Source organism: Macaca thibetana, chromosome 5 (assembly GCF_024542745.1).
Source record: "Macaca thibetana thibetana isolate TM-01 chromosome 5, ASM2454274v1, whole genome shotgun sequence".
NCBI classification, from domain to species: Eukaryota; Metazoa; Chordata; class Mammalia; order Primates; family Cercopithecidae; genus Macaca; species Macaca thibetana.
Genome location: NC_065582.1, coordinates 178,286,799 through 178,305,432, shown reverse-complemented (window position 1 = coordinate 178,305,432; position 18,634 = coordinate 178,286,799). Strand labels below are relative to the sequence as shown.

At 40.8% G+C, this 18,634-nt stretch overlaps 1 protein-coding gene across 2 annotated transcripts in view; it reads right to left on the bottom strand.

The window, feature by feature from the left end:
- STK32B (serine/threonine kinase 32B) overlaps window positions 1–18,634 on the bottom strand; it is a 411,092-nt gene that overhangs the window by 134,611 nt on the left and 257,847 nt on the right. For both annotated transcript variants that reach the window (XM_050792141.1, XM_050792142.1), the window contains exon 4: window positions 18,070–18,243. In XM_050792141.1, coding sequence (XP_050648098.1) covers window positions 18,070–18,243 — 174 coding nt within the window. The remainder of the gene's footprint in view (window positions 1–18,069; window positions 18,244–18,634) is intronic.

The window sequence follows — 18,634 nt, the reverse complement described above, 5'->3', positions numbered from 1 at the left end:
TATTAGGCCCTTGTCAGATGAATAGTTTACAAATATTTTCTCCCATTCAAAATGTTGCCTCTTCTCTGTATTAACTGCTTCCTTTGTTGTGAAGAAGCTTTTTATTTTAATATAGTCCCATTAGTCTATTTTCACTTCCATTGTCTAGGCTTTGAGGTCTTAGCCACAAAATCTTTGCCTACAGCAATGTCCTGAAGGGTTTTCCTTGTTTTCTTCCAGTAGTTTTATAGTTTCTTGTCTGACATATAAGTCTTTAATCTATCTTGAGTTGTTTTTTGTATGTGGTGAGAGATGAGTCCAGTTTCATTCTTCTGCATATGATATCAATTCTCCCAGCATCATTTATTGAAGAGGGTGTTGTTTCCCCAGGCATCTTGTGCAAACATCAGTTACCTTAAATATGTGGATTTATTTCTGGATTTTCTATTTTTTTCCATTGATCTGCGTGTCTATTTTCATACCAATAATCTGCTGTTTTGGTTATAATAGCTTTACGATATTCTGAAGTCAGTTATTTTGATGTCTCCAGCTTTGTCTTTTTTGGTCAGGATTGCTTTGGCTATTTGGGCTCTTCTGTGGTTCCCTATGAATTTTTGGATTGTTTTTTCTATTTCTGTGAAAAACGATGTCGGTATTTTGACACAGATTGCCGTGAATCTGTAGATTGCTTTGGGTAGTATGGTCATTTTAACAATATTAGTTAGTTAATTATTGGTGAATAGAAACGCTGATGATTTTTATATGATTTTGTATCTAGCCACTTTACTAGATTTATTTATCAGATCTAAGAGTATTTTGGTGCAGTCTTTTGGTTTTTCTAGATATCACATAATATCATCAGCAAAGAGGGACAAATGACTTCTTCTTCTTTAGTCTGGATTTTTTTTTTTTAATTTCCTTCTCTTTTCTGATTGCTTTGGCCATGATTTTCAGTACTATGTTGAATAAGAGCAGAAAAAGTGGCATCCTTGTCTCATTCCAGTTCCTAGAGGAAAGGATTTCAGCTTTTCCCCATGCAGTATGATGTTAGCTGGGGTTCTGTCATATATGGCCTTTATTTTGTTGAGGGATGTTTCTTCTATGCCTAGTCTATGGAGAGATTTTATCATGAAGGGATGTTGAATTTTATCAAATGCTTTTCCTGCATCTATTTAGATGATCATTTGTTTCTCGCCCTTAATTTTGTTGATGTGATGTAGTATATTTACTGATTTGCATGTGTTGAACCATCCTTGTGTTCCTGAGGTAAATTCTACTTGATCATGTGTATTAATTTTTTGATGTGTTGCTGGATTTGGTTTGTAAGTATTTTGTTGAGAATTTTTATGTCTAAGTTCATCAGGAATATTGGCCTATAATTCTGTTTTGTTGTTGCATCCTTGCCTGGTTTTGGTATCAAGGTAATGCTGGCCTCATAGAATGTGTTAGGGAGAGCTTCTTCCTCTTCACTTTTCTAGAATAGTTTAAGGAAAACTGTGATAGTTCTTTGAAAGTTTGGTATAATTTGGCAGTGAAGCCATCTGGTCCTGGACTTTTCTTTTTTGAGAGACTTTTTATTATTAGTTCAGTATCATTACTTGCTGTTTGTCTGCCCAGGTTTTCTATTTCTTCCTGATTTAATCTTGGTAGGTTGTATGTGTTCAGAAATTTATCTCCTTTAGGTTTTTCAGTTTGTTAGTGCATAATTGTTCATCATGGTATCTGATGATCTTTCATATTTCTGTTACCACTTGTAATGTCTTCTTCGTCATTTCTGATTTTATTTGGGTTTCTCTCTTTTTTCTTACTTAGTCAAGCTAGTGATATATCAATTTCATCTTTTCAAAAAACCAACTTTTCTTTTTGTTGATCATTTGTATTTGTTTTGTCCCTATTTCATTTATTTAGCTCTGCTCTGATCTTTATTATTTTGTCCTTTAATTAAGTTTGAATTTGGTTTGTTCTTTTTTTTCTAATTCCTTGAGGTAAATCATTTGACTGTTTATTTGAAATATTTCTACTCTTTTGATGTAGGCAGATATTTATTGTTATAAACTTCCCTTTTAGCACTGCTTTTAATGTTCGTTTTGGCATGTGTGTTTTGATTTTCTTTTAAGAATATTTTGACTTTCTCCTTAACTTCTTTCTTGATCTAGTTGTTATTCAGGGGGCATGTTGTTTAATTTCCATGTGTTTGTATAGTTTCCAAAGTTCCTCTTGGTATTGATTTCTAGTTTTATTCCATTGATGCCTTAAGAAGACATTCGACATAATTTCAATTTTTAAAAATTTGTTGAGACTTGTTTTGTGTCCTAACATATGGTCTAGCCTAGAGAATATTCCATGTGCTGATGTATTCTGTAGCTGTTGGTTGAAATGGTCTTAAATGTCTGGTAGGTCCTTTTAGTCTTATGTGGAGCATAAATCCAATGTGTTTGTTGTTGTTGTTGTTAATTTTATTCTAAGTGATATGTCTAATGCTGAGAGTGGGTTGTTAAATTCCCCAACTATTATTGTACTGGAGTCTATCTCTCCCTTTAGAGCTAATAAAATTTGCTTTATGTATCTGGGTGCTCCACTACTGGGTACATATATTTTTATATTATGCCCTTTATCATTATATGACCTTCTTTATCTATTTTTACATTTTTCACTTAAAGTCTGTTTTATCTGATATAGTAGAGCTACTCCTGCTTATTTTTGGTTTTTATTTGCATGGAGTATCTTTTTCTATCCTTTTACTTTCAGTCTATATATGTCTTTACAGATGAGATAAGTTTCTAGCAGGCAGGATATAGTTGGGTCATGCTTTTAAATTCACTCAGCCAGTCTATATGTTTTAAGTAGAAAGTTTAATCCATTTAAATTCAAGGTTATTATTGATATGTGAGGGTTTATTCCTGTCATTCAATTGATTTCTAGTTGTTTTGTACATCCTTTGTTCCTTTCTCTTTTACTGTTTATCATTGCATTTTGGTGGTATTCTCTAGTGGTAACATTTGAGTTTTTCCCTTTTTTTTTTTTGTTTGTTTGTGTCTTGTTCTACCAGTGGTTTTAATATTTTTGTGTGTTTTCATGGTGGGAGTTATGATTCTTTCACTCCCAGGGGTAGGGTTCCCTCAAGCATTTCTTGTAGGGCTGGTCTAGTGGTGATGAATTATCTCAGCTTTTGCTTGTCTGGGAAAGACTTTATTTCTCCTTTATTTATGAAAGATAACTTTGAGTGTAGCATCCTTGACTTGCAGTTTTAATTTTTTCCCTGAAGAATCTGCTATTAACCTGATGGGAAGTCCTTTATGAGTGACTAGATGCTTTTCTATTGCTGTTTTTAATTTTTATCTTTGACTTTTAACATTTTGACTATAATGTGCCATGGAGTAAACCTTTCTGAATTGTATCTATGCTGGGAACTTTGAACTTCTTGTATCTGGATGTCTAAATGTCTTGCTAGACTTGAAGAATTTTCATTAAATAGGTTTTATTTCCCTTTCATTCTCTATTCCCCTTCTGGGAAACTGAAAATTTGAATATCCAATTGATTTATGGTGTCCCACATGTCAATAGGCTTTGCTCATTATTTTTTATTCTTTTCTCTTTATTTTTGTCTAAGTAGTTTATTTCAAAAGATCTGTCTCAAGTTCTTTCCCCTTCTTGATCTAGTCTATTACTGAAGCCTTCTAATGTATTTTGTATTTTATTAAATGAATTCTCCAGTTCCAGAATTTCTGCTTCGTTGTTTTTTATATCTATCTCTTTGGTAGATTTCTCATGCATATCCTGAGTTGCTTTTCTGATTTCTTTGCGTTGCTTTTCAATATTCTCTTATATCTCACTGAACTTTAGTATCAATATTTTGAATTCTTTTTTTAGGATTCAATACATTTGTTTTTGATTGGGATCTGTGTTGCCAGAGAATTATTCTGTTCATTTGGGGTGTCATAGTTCCTTGCTTTTTCATATTTCCTGTGTCCTTACATTGTTATCTGTGCATCTGGCATCTTTCATAGGGGAAGACTTTCTCCTAAAGATGTGTATATTGTGTTGGCAGTGTAGAGAACTTTGGCTTTGATTCTGGGTGGGTGCAGCAGTGTAGTCTCTGTATGGTTTCTTCAGGTATGAAACAGCACTGATAGTGTCTGTTGTTTCCTTTGTGGCTTAGCATGTTGTTGCTGAAGTTCTGTTGGGCACTGGGATACAAGGTGGGCCAGTCTTTGGGTCACACTGGTGACAGTGATGCAGTGTGTGTGCCCGTCCTTGGGCCCAAGGGTGGCATATACTGGCATTGGTTTTATTTGTTCCAGGCAGGCCAGCTCTTGGGCCTCTAGGTGGCTTTCTCAGGTGCCGAGAATGGCAGTAGTGGGCCAGTAAGTTTGGCGGGTTCTCAAGCTCCTGGGCAGCAGGCATGATATGAATGATGGGCAGTAGCAATGGTAGAACAACCCTTTGGAACCCAAGCAGTCCATGCTGGTATTTGTAGTGGCAATGATGGGCTGGGCAGGCCAGCCCTCAGACCTACAGGTGGCACATGTGGGTAGGTACCTGCTGTGACGGTAGTGGCAGGCCGACTGGGCCTGACCTCAGACTCTGGGAGGAGTGTTAAGGTGCCATCAGTGGTGGACTGGGTTAGATGATTCCCCCAGGCCCCTCAACTGCATACTCAGGTACTGGTGAGGGATGAAGCTGGGAAAGGCAGAACTGCCCTCAGGCCCCTCGATGGTGCATGCAGACGCTGCCTATTGTAGGTAGGGTTGTGGTGATCCTCAGGCCTCTGATGGAATGCTCAGGTGAAGGTGGCAGTGGCTGTGCCGAAGCTCTGTTACTGAGTAGTGTGGGGATGCTGTTAGTGGGAGCAGCTGTAAGCAGGCAACTTGGGGGTGTGCACTTTGCTTTCACCTCAGCCCCACAGCACCCTGCAGCAGTAGGTGGGGATTTGTCCTCAACACACAAAAAAATGCGCAGCCACCCCTCACTGGAGGTCGGGTGATGTCACTGCCAGTTGTTGCTCCCTCCTTGGTTCCTACAGCAAAGGCTATGGGTGCGGAATGTCCAGGGGATTCCAGAGATGCAAAAGTGCAAGGGGTGTTGGGTCCCAGGGAAGCATGCAGTCTGGTGTGGCTGGGCTCTCAAAACGGCAGCCTGCTGCAGCTGCGTAGGACTGGGGAGAAGGTGTGGGACACAGAATGGACTCCCTCTCTGGAGCAGTGCCTTCCCACAGTCTCCATGCAGTTCCTTGTGTTAGTCTCAGGGGCCAGAAAGGTTAAGGGGCTCTCCCATGCCTAGGATTGTAGGAATCTGCTGTGGGAATCTGGACCCCTCAGGGGTCTCTTTATTTTCCAGCATTAGGGAACCTCTCCTAACAGCCTATCCCAGCCAAATGGGTTGCCCTGCTTCCCTCTCCTTCCTTGCTTTTGGTGCTTCCCATTACTTTTCTGTTGAACTCCTGTGTTCTCTCTTAGATGATCTACTGAAAGAGTGATTATCTACTCATTATTTTGTTTCCTCTCTGTATTAGTCCATTATCACACTGCTATAAAGAACTACCTAAGACTGGGTAATTTATTTTTTTTTTTTTAAGAGGCTTAATTGACTCATAGTTCTGCATGGCTGGGGAGGCCTTAGGAAACTTACAATCATGGTGGAAGGTGAGGGAAAGCAAGGCATGTCTTACCATGGCAGAGCCGGAGAAAGACAGCAAAGAGGGAAGTGCCAAACACTTTTAAACTATCAGATCTTGTGAGAACTCACTCAGTATCATGAGAACAGCAAGGAGGAAATCCACCCCCATGATCCAATCATCTCCCACCAGGCCCCTCCTCTGACATGTGGGGATTACAATTCAAGATGAGATTTGGGTGGGGACACAGAGTCAAGCCATATCACTCTCCATGGATGAAGTGACTACCAGATGTATGTAGTCAGCAATCTTGAAACACCCCCTTTCAGTTTTAAGGCTCTTTGAGTAAATAAGCTCTACTAAATAATCCAGGACAATCTCCTCCATCTCAATAATGGCAGATGAGCCACCCTAATTCAATCTGCACCACAATTCCCCTTTGCTGTATAACATAGCATATTCCCAGGTTCTAGGTATTAAAATGTGGATATTTTGGGGAGATCATGTTTACATTCACTGTAGATAGTATTTTTAACCTTAGAAAATAAACCAAAGCTTCAGGGAGATTAGATGATGTGCCTGAACTCACAACAAAGGTGTCAGCTGTCTTTAGCGAAATCTAAGAGTCACACTCTGTTCTTAGCTGAATCCAGTTTCTAACTGTAGAGTTTTCTAGCTCCCTTCTAGCTCCCCAAGACAAATGAGCTGCACTTGGTGAACACTTTTTATGGTGACTGATATGGTTTGGCTCTGTATCCACACCCAAATCTCATGTCCTCACATTGTAATCCCCATAATCCCCACATGTCTAGGGATGGACCTAGAGGGAGGTGACCAGATCATAGGGGCAGTTTCCCTCATGCTGTTCTCATGATAGTGTGTGAGTTCTCACAGGATCTGATGGTTTTATAAGTGTTTGACAGTTCCTCCTTCACATGCGCTCTCTCTCACTTGCCACCATGTAAGACATGCTTGCTTCCCCTTCCACCATGATTGTAAGTTTCCTAAGGCCTACCCAGCCATGAAGAACCGTGAGTCAATTAAACCTTCTTTCTTTATAAATTATTGAGTCTTGGATATTTCTTTATTACAGTGTGAAAATCAACTAAGGCAGTGACTGACACTCAATTCAGTTTATTCAATCCCTCAACAACTCTGTGGGAGGTGAGCACTCCTCCTTGTTAATAGGAGCAAAATCATGTCCAGAGCAGTCATTGACTTACCCATGGTCTCTGAGCTAGAACAACATGTAAAGGCTCTTAGCACTACTCTTTACAGTGGTGAGTGGCCAGGCCTGGACCCTGTCTACACAAAGGGTAACCCCAATCCCTCCCTGCGTCAGTTATGCAATTTGGGTTTTGTCCACTTCACAGTCTTGCTCCTGTGTCCCATTATTTTGGGAACTAAGTCAGAGGTTTGGGTTTGTTTGTTTACAAACTCCACTGCTCATCAGAAGGAACCCAGACTTGGACCCAGAGAGGGCAGGATACTGCCCAAGGCCCAATTTAAGCCACTAAAGCCACTGTTTGGGAAAACCTGGAATCTTCTTCACGTATACTGCTATTAAATGAGTCATGAGCCTTTGCCAAAAAGGTCATGGGACCAGAAGCCTGATCATACTTGCTACTTGGTATAATTCTTGTCCCCACAGCTTAAACACACTTGACTTCTCAGTAAGGTAGTATTCGCAAATGGGAGCCACTACCCCAGCCTCATCCTGCAATTAGTTTTCTAAGACAGACACAGAAAATTTTGCCAAAATATCAGGAGTCAAGATAGTTTGCCTTCCAGAACTCACGAGGCACAAGCTCAAAATCCGTATGTGAAAATAACAACCATACACCCACAAGCATTTCAATGTAGGAACACAAATGATATTCCTGTCAGTTCATGCAAACTCAACGGGAAAGGACCACTGTCCCACAATATGACAGGGAATGCCAAGAATTTCAGGGAGGGAGGACGCTGAATAGTGTCACTTAAAATACATATTTAGTTTCACGCACAAGCAAAAGAAAAGAATTTCATTTTTCCATGAGGGTCATCCATGTGACGTTTCCGTCATGAAAGCTTGGATATCAGATCACTTCTATGGATACGTGTTGTTGGACAACTTGATTACCATAGGTTATCAGACTAGAGACAGTATGGGCTTAGGCTCTCAAGCTTGGTGACTTGGGGTGGTCACTTCCTGTTTGCCCTTAGGTGAGTTATTCACCCTCCACGAGACACAGTGGTCTCACCTGTAAAATGGGACTACTAATAGGACTAGGTGAACTCACACCTGCAGAACATTTAACACAGAACCAGTTGCAAAATGCTCAGAAATGTTGGTTGTCATTATGGTCTAATGTCTCATAAACAATTTTTTTTTTCTAATTTCCAATAACATATCTCAAACATGCATGTGCTTTTAGTGTATCCTTTATTTGCCTTAATGTGTTAACATTTTAAAATTAAGTGGTCTATGGGAACAGGAAAGAGGAATTTAAAGACAGAGTTTGAAGCATCTGCTGTAAATTCATGAAAATGCAAAAAAAAAGTGAGAATTATAACTTATTTTTCATTGATACCATTTGAATCTTTTAAATTTTATAATATGTACACATATTATCTATTTAAAATAAGATCTGGGCTTAAACCCAGTTACACTGTCATAGCAAAAAAAAAAAAAAAAAAAAAAGAATTTACTTTAAAATGTTCCTGTTGAATTCAATAAGATGATAAAAATGATAAATTGTATAAAAGTTAGCATTTCTATACTTATCTTTTAGGTAATTTTGCAGAGAAACAGGAAGCATTTTTCTTTTTTTTAAGTATTATTTTTAATTATTTAATCTTTTTCAACTGTCGCCCAGGCTAGAGTGCAGCAACACTATCATGGCTCACTGCAGCTTCGACCTCCCAGGCTCAGGTGATCCTCCCATCTCAGCCTCCCAAGTAGCCTTGTAGAGAGGGGATTTTGCCATGTTGCCTAGGCTGCTCTTGAACTTCTGGGTTTGAGTAATCCTCCTGCCTTGGCCTCCCAAAGTGTAAGCCACCGCACTTGGCCTTGAGAAATGTGAAGTGTCTTTGCATGCTTGCATAGATAATACTGTTTTAACTAAAGAAAGGTGTTGGAGAGTGTTTCAGAAGTAATCTATTACTGCTCTTAATAATTAAAAGACAAAAAAAAGAAAAAGATCTCTGACAAAGTTTGCCAAAAAGAAAAAATGGAAAAAAGAAAAAACTCAGATAAGATTCATAGTTCACTCAATAAAGAAGCCTTCACAAATATTTAATTTAATAAGCAGATATTTTCCCAAGACTGGAATCAGCAACTCCAAGGCAAAGGTTTTCTTATACATGTCAAGGTTCCTCCCTTGTAAAAAGAGACTGTGAGTCTGATGAAGTGAGTGGGTCATCAGTACTGAGACTGTTAGTTAATTTATATGGGATGCAAATTCAGGGTCAGGAGAAAAACGCAGTGCATCATAGGTCATTGGACTTCGCTGGAAGATGTTTCCCAAGATAGTAAGAGACACTACGCAATAGGTTTCAGGCATTTCAGACACGATTTCATGTAGGTAACCCTACTGGTAAAAATTTTCACCAAAAAAAGCCTGAAAATGTACCAAACCCACTTTGATTAGTATTTAGATCAGTGCTCTGTTCAAAACAGTGAACAAATGGTTGCTGTTCATAGCTTCATATTTATGTGACTCTGAATTGGATTTTTAAGAGGCCAGAGAAAGGAGAGAATTACCGGGGTCCTGCACTTCACATGAGGCATGAGTTCTCTTCAAATCAGCTCACCTTCCCCAAATTGATGGACGCAATGCAACAGCACTGCCTATGGATGGTGGAGACTCTGAACAGCCTTCATTGTTCATTTTCTCTATTTTCATATGAATCATAGCTTAAAGCACTACTTTGTATATTAAAAGAATCATGACTACATCATAGAGCAGAATGCAAAACTTAGAGAAATTTTAAACATAATATCTAAGACTTCAAAGGAATGTCATACTTGTGATAGGCTACTTTGCACCCCTCCCTCACAAACTTTTCAGGAGCTAGCTTCTCATATATCAAAGAATATTTGGTTAGAAAAGTTCTAGAAAGCAGTTCAGGATATCGATATTGATTTATTAAATGTGAACTTCTATTGTCAAGCAACTTCAAGTAAGGTAGGCTCTTACTTTCTTTATTATTTCTTCACTGATTTAACAAATAGTTCTAAAGCACTTACTATGTGCCAGGCATTATATTAGGTGTTGAAGATATGAAGATGAACAAGGCAGAAAAATTGTGTGCCCTTAGAGAATTTACAGACTAGGCAGGTGATATAGTTTGGATGTGCATCCCCGCCCAAATTCCATGTTGATATGTAATTACCAATGTTGGAGGTGGGGCCTGCTGGGAAGTGACTGGATCCTGGGGAGAGATTTCTCATGAATGGTTTAGCACCATCTCCTTGGTGCTGTCCTTTTGATAGTGAGGAAATTATCACGAGACCTGCTTGTTTAAAAGTGTATGGCTGTTCTCATTGTTCAATTTCCACCTATGAATGAGAACATACGGTGTTTGGTTTTCTGTCCTTGAGACAGTTTGCTCAGAATGATAGTTTCCAGCTTCATCCATGTCTCTACAAAGGACATGAACTCATTCTTTTTTATGGCTGCATAGTATTCCGTGGTGTATATGTGCCACATTTTCTTAATCCAGTCTATCACTGATGGGCATTTGGGTTGGTTCCAAGTCTTTGTTATTGTGAATAGTGCCGCAATAAACAAATGTGTGCATGTATTTTTATAGTAGCATGATTTATAATCCTTTGGGTATATACCCAGTAATGGGATTGCTGGGTCAAATGGTATTTCTAGTTCTAGATCCTTGAGGAATTGCCACACTGTCTTCCATAATGGTTGAACTAGTTTACACTCCCACCAACAGTGTAAAAGTGTTCCTATTTCTCCACATCCTCTCCAACACTTGTTGTTCCTGACTGTTGGCATCATACACTGGGTCCTATTATAGGGTGGGGAGAGGGGGAGGGATAGCATTAGGAGATATACCTAATGTAAATGATGAGTTAATGGGTGCAGCACACCAACATGGCACATGTATACATATGTAACAAACCTGCACATTGTGCACATGTACCCTAGAACTTAAAGTATATTTTAAAAAGTGTATGGCACCTCCCCTCTCTCCCTTGCTCCTGCTCTGGCCATGTGATGTGCCTGCTCCCCCTTTGCCTTCTACCATGATTGCAAGTTTCCTGAGGCCTCCCCAGAAACTGAACAGATGCCAGCACCATGCTTCCTGTGCAGCCCGCAGAACCATGAGCTACTTAAGCCTCTTTTCTTTATGAACTTCTTTTCTTTATAAATTACTCGGTCTCATGTATTTCTTTATAGCAATGCAAGAACAGCCTAATATAGCAAATTTATTCCTTGGATGCCTAGAAGTAAGTTATTGCCTAAATCATTATCAATTAGGATTACATGCCAGGAAGAAAGTAGACAAAGTGCTTTGGGAAAGTATGTGGTGAGCAATAAAGTGAGAACCTAGCTAGATAAAATGTGGTCAGGAACACTCCGTGAAGAAGCGAGCATCTGGTTCCTGTTTTGGGTATCTATGAACAATTAGCTGATGTGACTGTGAACAGGACATAACCTTAGCTTTGCTTTTGCATCTGGGGAGGCAACAAGGTGTAGTGCAGAGAGCCTTTGACTACAAGTCATGTTCCAGTTAAAAGCTCCAATTCCACTGCTAACTAGCTGTGTGACCCCGGGTTAGAGGCTTAGCTCCCAGAAATGCCTGCTGCCTCATCCACACCATGGGAACAGTGCCTTCCTCTGGGGCGGATGTGAGGAGTCGATGAAATCCATATGTGCTCATTTGTATGTTAATATATGCAGGCACTCACTCCTATGAGCATTTTGTAAACAGTTCAGTGCAATTGGAACAAGGGAGCTGTGTGCTCAGTGGTCATCAGCCTGAGATCTGGGGTTTGAAAGCCTTGTTTCAAAGCCAGGGTTCCATGACCCGCCAGCTGTGTGTCCTGGGGCAAATCACCCAATCTCTCTGCAAAATGGGGTCATTATACTACCTAGCTCATTTCATTGCTGTAAGGATTAAATAAGATATTTGTGTGTGTACATGTATGTGGGTGTGTGTATTATATATGTATGGGTGTTTATAAATATTTATATATACGATGTGTGTACATACACATGTATATACCCCATGTGCATATATACACATATGCAAACACACATATGTATACGTATATAGTTTAAAGTAGTGTCAACACATTTTAATAAACTTGATTCATTGCTTAATAAACTTGATTCATTGTCACTGCTGTTATTTATTTAGTTTTGTATACCCTGGATACGTAGCCAAGGAGTCCTGCCTTGGATGAAGATCCACCTTGGGATGCACTTCTAGGGCCTTCAGAAAGATTATTCTCAATGACAAGTTAGACCATGTCACTCCCAAGCTTCAACCCATCAATAAATGAGAAAAGCAGGGCCTGTTAGGGTGTGCTCCCTACCACCCTTGAGCCTTGCAATACAGGGTCCACCCACCTGGGGCCTCTCAAGTTTGGGCCCTTCTGCCCAGTACTTTCTGCATTCCTTTTCTCAGTTCTAATTCCTAATTATCCCACAAATCACAGACGGAGTATGGCAGAGGAAGCCTTCTCTGCCAACTCAGCCCCTGCCCCACTCCCCAACTCAGGCTGGCTGGGCGCCCCTCCTTGAAGCTCCCACTGGTGCTGTGTAGTGTTCTGTCATGGTCAGCAGCCTTGGCTGCAATCATTTGTGGGGGTGCCTGTTCTACCCAGAAAGTTGAGTCCCATTCATCATTTTCTTCCTGGGAGCTGGTACACAGCCTTGCCCAGATGGGTATTTAAAGAATGAAGGGCCAATTCAAATGCTATGAAAAGTAAATCTTCTCATTGCTTTAAAACAATTTGTTTGGGACTGATAGTGGTATTTCCCTGCTTGGGCACTATCAAAGTCACTGGGCTATGCCGTAAAATATCTTTTATTTTCTAAAGGTCTATAACACCACCCTCAAAGGGTGGAGTTTTGTCACACAGAGTATATAGGAAAGATTGAACATCAGATTTCAAGTCCAGTTCCCCCAGACAGAGGAAATAAGAATGAGGCATCTAAAAGAAGCCAGGCATAGATAAATTCTTTATGAACATTTTCTCATAAAATTTGCATAACAGCCCAAGAAGTAGGTTTAATTAGGAGCATTTTTTTTTTTTTTTTTTTTTTTTTGAGACGGAGTCTTGCTCTGTCACCCAGGCTGGAGTGCAGTGGCTGGATCTCAGCTCACTGCAAGCTCCGCCTCCCAGGTTTACGCCATTCTCCTGCCTCAGCCTCCCGAGTAGCTGGGACTACAGGCGCCCGCCACCTCGCCCCGCTATTTTTTTGTATTTTTTAGTAGAGACGGGGTTTCACCGTGTTAGCCGGGATCGTCTCTCGATCTCCTGACCTCGTGATCCGCCCATCTCGGCCTCCCAAAGTGCTGGGATTACAGGCTTGAGCCACCGCGCCCGGCCAGGAGCATTTTTCAGATTAGAAAATCGAGGTCCAAAAAGTTGAGCAGAGTTTGGTAGCCCGTCTAAGTCCAATAAGATGGAAGATAAATATCCTTGGCAATCCAACCCAGGCTTGCATTTGTGGGATAATTCCTCCACTTCCAAGTGTGGCTACTTTGAAAGAAGCAACACTCATCTGAGGGTATAAATATGGCATTGAAAGTGTCTGGTACAGACGCAGTAGAGGATTCAACAATTTAGCTGTTGAATTAATGCAAAACATCGCACAGCATTTCCATACATCCTTACACATGGTTGTGTTCAGATACACAGTTTCAAATCTACACATACACACATTGAAAGGGGGATTTAGGAACCATATGGAAGGGGGTAAAAAAGACTGATTCAAAGCCTTGCCAAGTTTATAATTTTAGAATTGGGAAGGTAATTCAACTGCAGTAGTCAGCGTTCTCCGAGAAAAACAAAAGAAATGGAATATAGATAAACATATATAACAGAGATTTATTATGGGAATCGGCTGGTTTTGGAGGCTGAGAAGTCCTGGGATCTGCATCTGCAAGCTGGAGACCCAGGATAGCAAGCGGTGCCATTCAGTTCAAGCATGAAGGCCTGAGAATTTGGAGGCTGTGAGTGTAAGTCCCAGTCTAAGCCTGAGAGCCCAAAAACCTGGAACAGTGATGACTGAAGACAGGAGAAGACGGATGATTCAGCTCAAGTAGGAAGAGTGAATGGCTCCAATTTTTCATTCTATTCAGGCCCTCCGAGGAATCGCTGATGCCCACCACACTGGGGAGGGCCATCTGCTTCATGCAGTTTACTTATTCAAATGCTGATCTCCTTTGGAAGCATCCTCACAGACACACTCAGAAGTAGTGTTTTACCAGCTCTCTGGGCATCCTTTAGCCCAGTCGAATTGACATAGAAAATTAATCATTACATATTTGCTTAGTAAACTTTAAAACATTCCCATAAATTACCGGACAGCTCCTTTCCCCAGGGTAGATCTGGAATCTAAGAGCAGATGACCTCTACCAGAGGAATATTTGAGAATGACTTAAAACTTTTTCTGAAATCTGGTGAATCATAATGAAATGGCTCCAGCCAGCCATGCTGTCATGCAATGGTTCCATTTCCTGCCTTGTTCATCCAGCTCAGCTCTGGAACACTGGCATTTATTTCACCAATGTCCACATGACTTAGTGTCTCAGGGAATTTGGACACATGGATCATCTATCTATTGCACTCTAGTTCATGAATGGCTACAGTAATTCATGAATGACACATATACAACTGATCTGTAAAGAACTCTTTCGGCACCTTGAAAGAAGCCCCATCAAGGAACAGAAGCATACTCTACCATGGTGTGACCTTCTTTAGGAAGTACAGCATCACACTGACACGCACAGATTCCACAACCAGAATGCCTGCATTTATTCAAAAGCTAGTGAATGACTGAGTGAATGAACAGTTGTGTATTACGCTGAACAATATCTTTACTACTACTATTCTCCTTCTCCTCCTTTTCATTTTGCTGCGTTTGCTACTGTTATTTGTATCAATGTTATATGCAAATTGTTCAAAGAGCCAATCGTTTTGCAAGTTTTGTTACAATACAACAATCCCTATCACTTTCTGTTACAAACACATTTTGTCACAATAGCATTAATCCTATCACTTTCTCCCCCATTTATCCTCTATCCACTCATCTCTTCCAGGTTATAATTTTGGTATCTAACTCCTTATCTCTAAATGACAGACTTCTAATGACTCCTTCACTTTTTAACTCCAGGCTCTCCCTGGAGACTGGACTTCCTACTAGGGAAGATAAAGATTTAGCCGTCTTTCTCTAATCCCAGGAGACTCAGTCATCCTTCCCATTTCCCCAGTTTCTCAATGGAGTATCATTGAGTTTTTGGTTAGATTTTCAGGGTTTAGGTGATAGGACTAGGTATTATATCCAGGGCTGACCCATTTAGTAAGCTGTACTCTATGCAGATGTTGTCATGTGCAACATTTTCCTTCCCTAAAATTAATGATGTTATTTTTACTGAGTTTTTTCCCCCGAACCTCTCATAACTCCACTTCAGATTCTTTCCCAGCTAGCTAAATAAATCTCTCAGGGCCAGGTGCATCAGGAATTCTATCAGTTCACTTTTCCTGAATAAGTCCCTCCCAGGGTCTCTGATCCACACTAATCAGAACTGGTCATGGCATACATGTGAGGCACAACTGACACCCCGTCAGCATCATCCTGGAGACTTCCTATGCCTACCTGATTGGCTGGAGTTCCAGCTTTCTGCATTCCATGTCTTTGTCCTCTTTGATTCATTCATTCATTTTGGAGTCCATCTCATTTTCCTAGTACTTGAGAAAAGGTATATGGGAGGACCGCTTTTTGAAACCTGGAACTGGGAAAAATGTATACCCTCACACATGGTTGAGTAGCAGGTCTGCACTGCCTTTGAGCATTTAAGAAACTCTAAACTGGCTGGGTGCTGTGGCTCACACCTGTAATCCTAGCACTTTGAGAGGCCAAGGTGGGTGGATTGCTTGAGCTCAGCAGTTTGAGAGCACCCTGGGCAACGTGCTGAAAACCTGTTTTTACAAAAAAAATACCCCCCAAAATTGGACAGGGCTGGTGGTGTGTGCTTGTGGTCCCAGCTACTTAGGAGGGCAAGGTGGGAGGATCACTTGAGCCCAGGAGGCTGAGGCTGCAGTGAGCCACGATCGTACCAGTGCACCCCAGCCTGAATGACAGCAAAACCCTGTCTCAAGAAACAGAAAACAAAAACAGAAACAAAAAAAATTTGAAACTATCCTGATTCTTCAGCCTCTATGACATGTGGCTCTTCTCTGGAAGCTGATCAGATCTGACATTTGTTTTGGTATGTGTCTGTTTCTAGCCATTACTCTGTGCACTTGGTAGGCTCTCTCAATATGGAAAATCATGTATTTCAAGTCTGGGAGATGGTTCTTTAATCGTTTCATTGATGATTTCTTCCTTTATGTTTTGTCTTTATTATTTCTTGTGTTGAAACCTGTGATTCTTTAACTTTGTTATGTTTTCTCTCATATTTTTTCTTTGCCTTTTTACTCTACTTTATAGAAAAGTATAAAGATTTTATCTTCCAACATATATTTTGAATTCTTTAAATTTCTGCTGTTACAATTTTGATTTATAAGAGCTCTGATGTTTGTTCCCTGAATTTAAAAAAAAAACTGCTATTTCTTGTTTCACACATGCAAAATTCTTCTTTTATCCTCTGAAAATACTGATCAGTTATTCTGATGTTTCCAGAGTCGCTGTTTAGCCTAAGCTTTATTATTTTTTTCCCATTTTGTTGATTGGATCTTGATGTTCAAGTTAGATGATTTCCTTGGATGTCTGATAATCCCATGCTGTCATTAACTTAATTGGGAGCTGATAATGAATAAATGGCACTTGTTTACTATAACCTATACTCTAAGGTGTCCTGGAAAACCTTTGTTGGCACAATCTCTTTCCTTTGGGCTCAGTCACATTTCCACTGAAATCACTTGAGTTCCCTGCGTAGCCAATGAAGGCATAAAGGCACCATTCTCTCAGTTGTGTGTGGGGGGGAGGGTGCTGTCATTTCAGTATGTAGTACATATATGTTCAGATAATCTTGCCATTGTTAGTACAGTATCCCAACCCAGGCAGGCTTGATGTCACTTAGCCCAGACACTCTCCATTTTACCCTCATTAGCAGACTCACATTTAGTTTTCTCTTTTGGGTAAGGAAGCGGGCAACCGCCCAGCTCTGTGGAGTTGGGAAACAGGTCTGTGTTTCTCAATACTACTTAAGAAGTTTTCAACAATTCACCTTATTATAGCCTCTTTTCACCAACTGCCCCCATCCCATAGATAACCAGGTGCTGCCAATTCCTGAGCTTTGGGGGAATTCTTTAGTATCTATTAGTTCTTGACACTCTCAGCAGCAACATTAAATTCAATTTCTGGTATCCTAAGTCATCGATCACTTTACATCTTTCTTTCCACCTTTCCCCACTGTTTTCACTGAGGCCCCCTTCCAGTGTTCCCTATCTTCATAACTTTATCACTTTTAAAATATTCCTTACTGTCATTTAATGGAGTTTAAGAAGGGTAAAATGTAGACATATGTGCTTAATCTGTCATCTTTACCTAGAAGTTCAAGTCCTCATCTTTTCCAAATCTTCCAAAATTAGTTAAGTTACAAGGAGATCAACTAAGCACAGCGCAAGACCATGGGTAAACCAATTTGGAGCCCCTCACACCAGCTACCTCTTCTGGGGTCAGTGAGAAGAGTTATGAATGACACCATCACTTTCCAAAGCCTTTCATTGAGTTCCAGCTTCTGCAGACAAAGTCACTTTGCTCATCTGTGTAGGACACGGCACTGCTGTGCATAGCAGGGAGAAGCAAGGTCCCTGAGGAGGCTGCAGAAACTCAGAGCTTTTATGCAAAGCCCAGAGCCAGCACTGAGGCTTCCCAAGAGAAAGAAATCCTCCACAATGCACAGCACTGATTTCTAAGTACGGAAAAAAAGAGAGTAGAATCCCTCACACTCCCAACTCACTAGTATAATAATGCTACTATAACTTTTCTGACTTGAGACAAGGGGGACAGAATGTTCCAGCTTCCCCAGGCATACTGGAGCAGAGAAGATAAGGCCAGCCACCAGTTACATCTCTAAGCAGTAGTGTATGGGTACAGGATGGGAGGTATACGTGCTGGTTGTAAAGAACATAAAAAAAATAGGAATAAAAGTGTTCTGCTTTTCTTTCCCTGATGCACTACCACTTTTAAACCATGTCAAAGACAAAATTCTCCCCCTACTACCGCAGACTGCTCATGACACCCTAGCCCATGGTGCCTCTGTCCCAGGCATCCCGCCAGCAGCCCAGTTACCTGTGGATGATGTGGTACCTCTGAAGATACTCCAGGGCCAGTGCCAGCTCACAGATGTAGAGTTTCACAGTCCCCTCTGTGAAATGCACATTCTGCTGCAGATGGTAGCGCAGGTCTCCTCCCAGGAGCAGGTCCACCACCATGAACATGTCCTCCTCGTCCTGGAAGGAGTACCTAGGAGCACAGAGGGACAGAGAACATTAGGGGTGGAGGCACCTTCAGCACCCTCAAGACCAATGCCCCCATTTTACAGAAGAGCAAACTGAGGCTCAGAGACAGGCACTGAGTTGCCTGAGTCATGGTGCTATGGGAGTGCAGGGGAAGGGGCAAAGGCTTTTAATTCTCAGGCTGCCTCCACATTTGTTGGGGTTTCCTCACTTCTTACATAGCAAAGGCAAGCAGGAGTATCCAGCATTAGTTCCCAAGCTCTGGCAGACAGATGATAGTTCAACTACGACAGGACTCCAGCATGTTTCTTCATCTGTTTTTAGCAGGTGCTTTAATGAGATGGTGTCAGTTGTTTGCAGGAGCTAGCCTCCAAAGACACACTCCCCTCCCAAACACT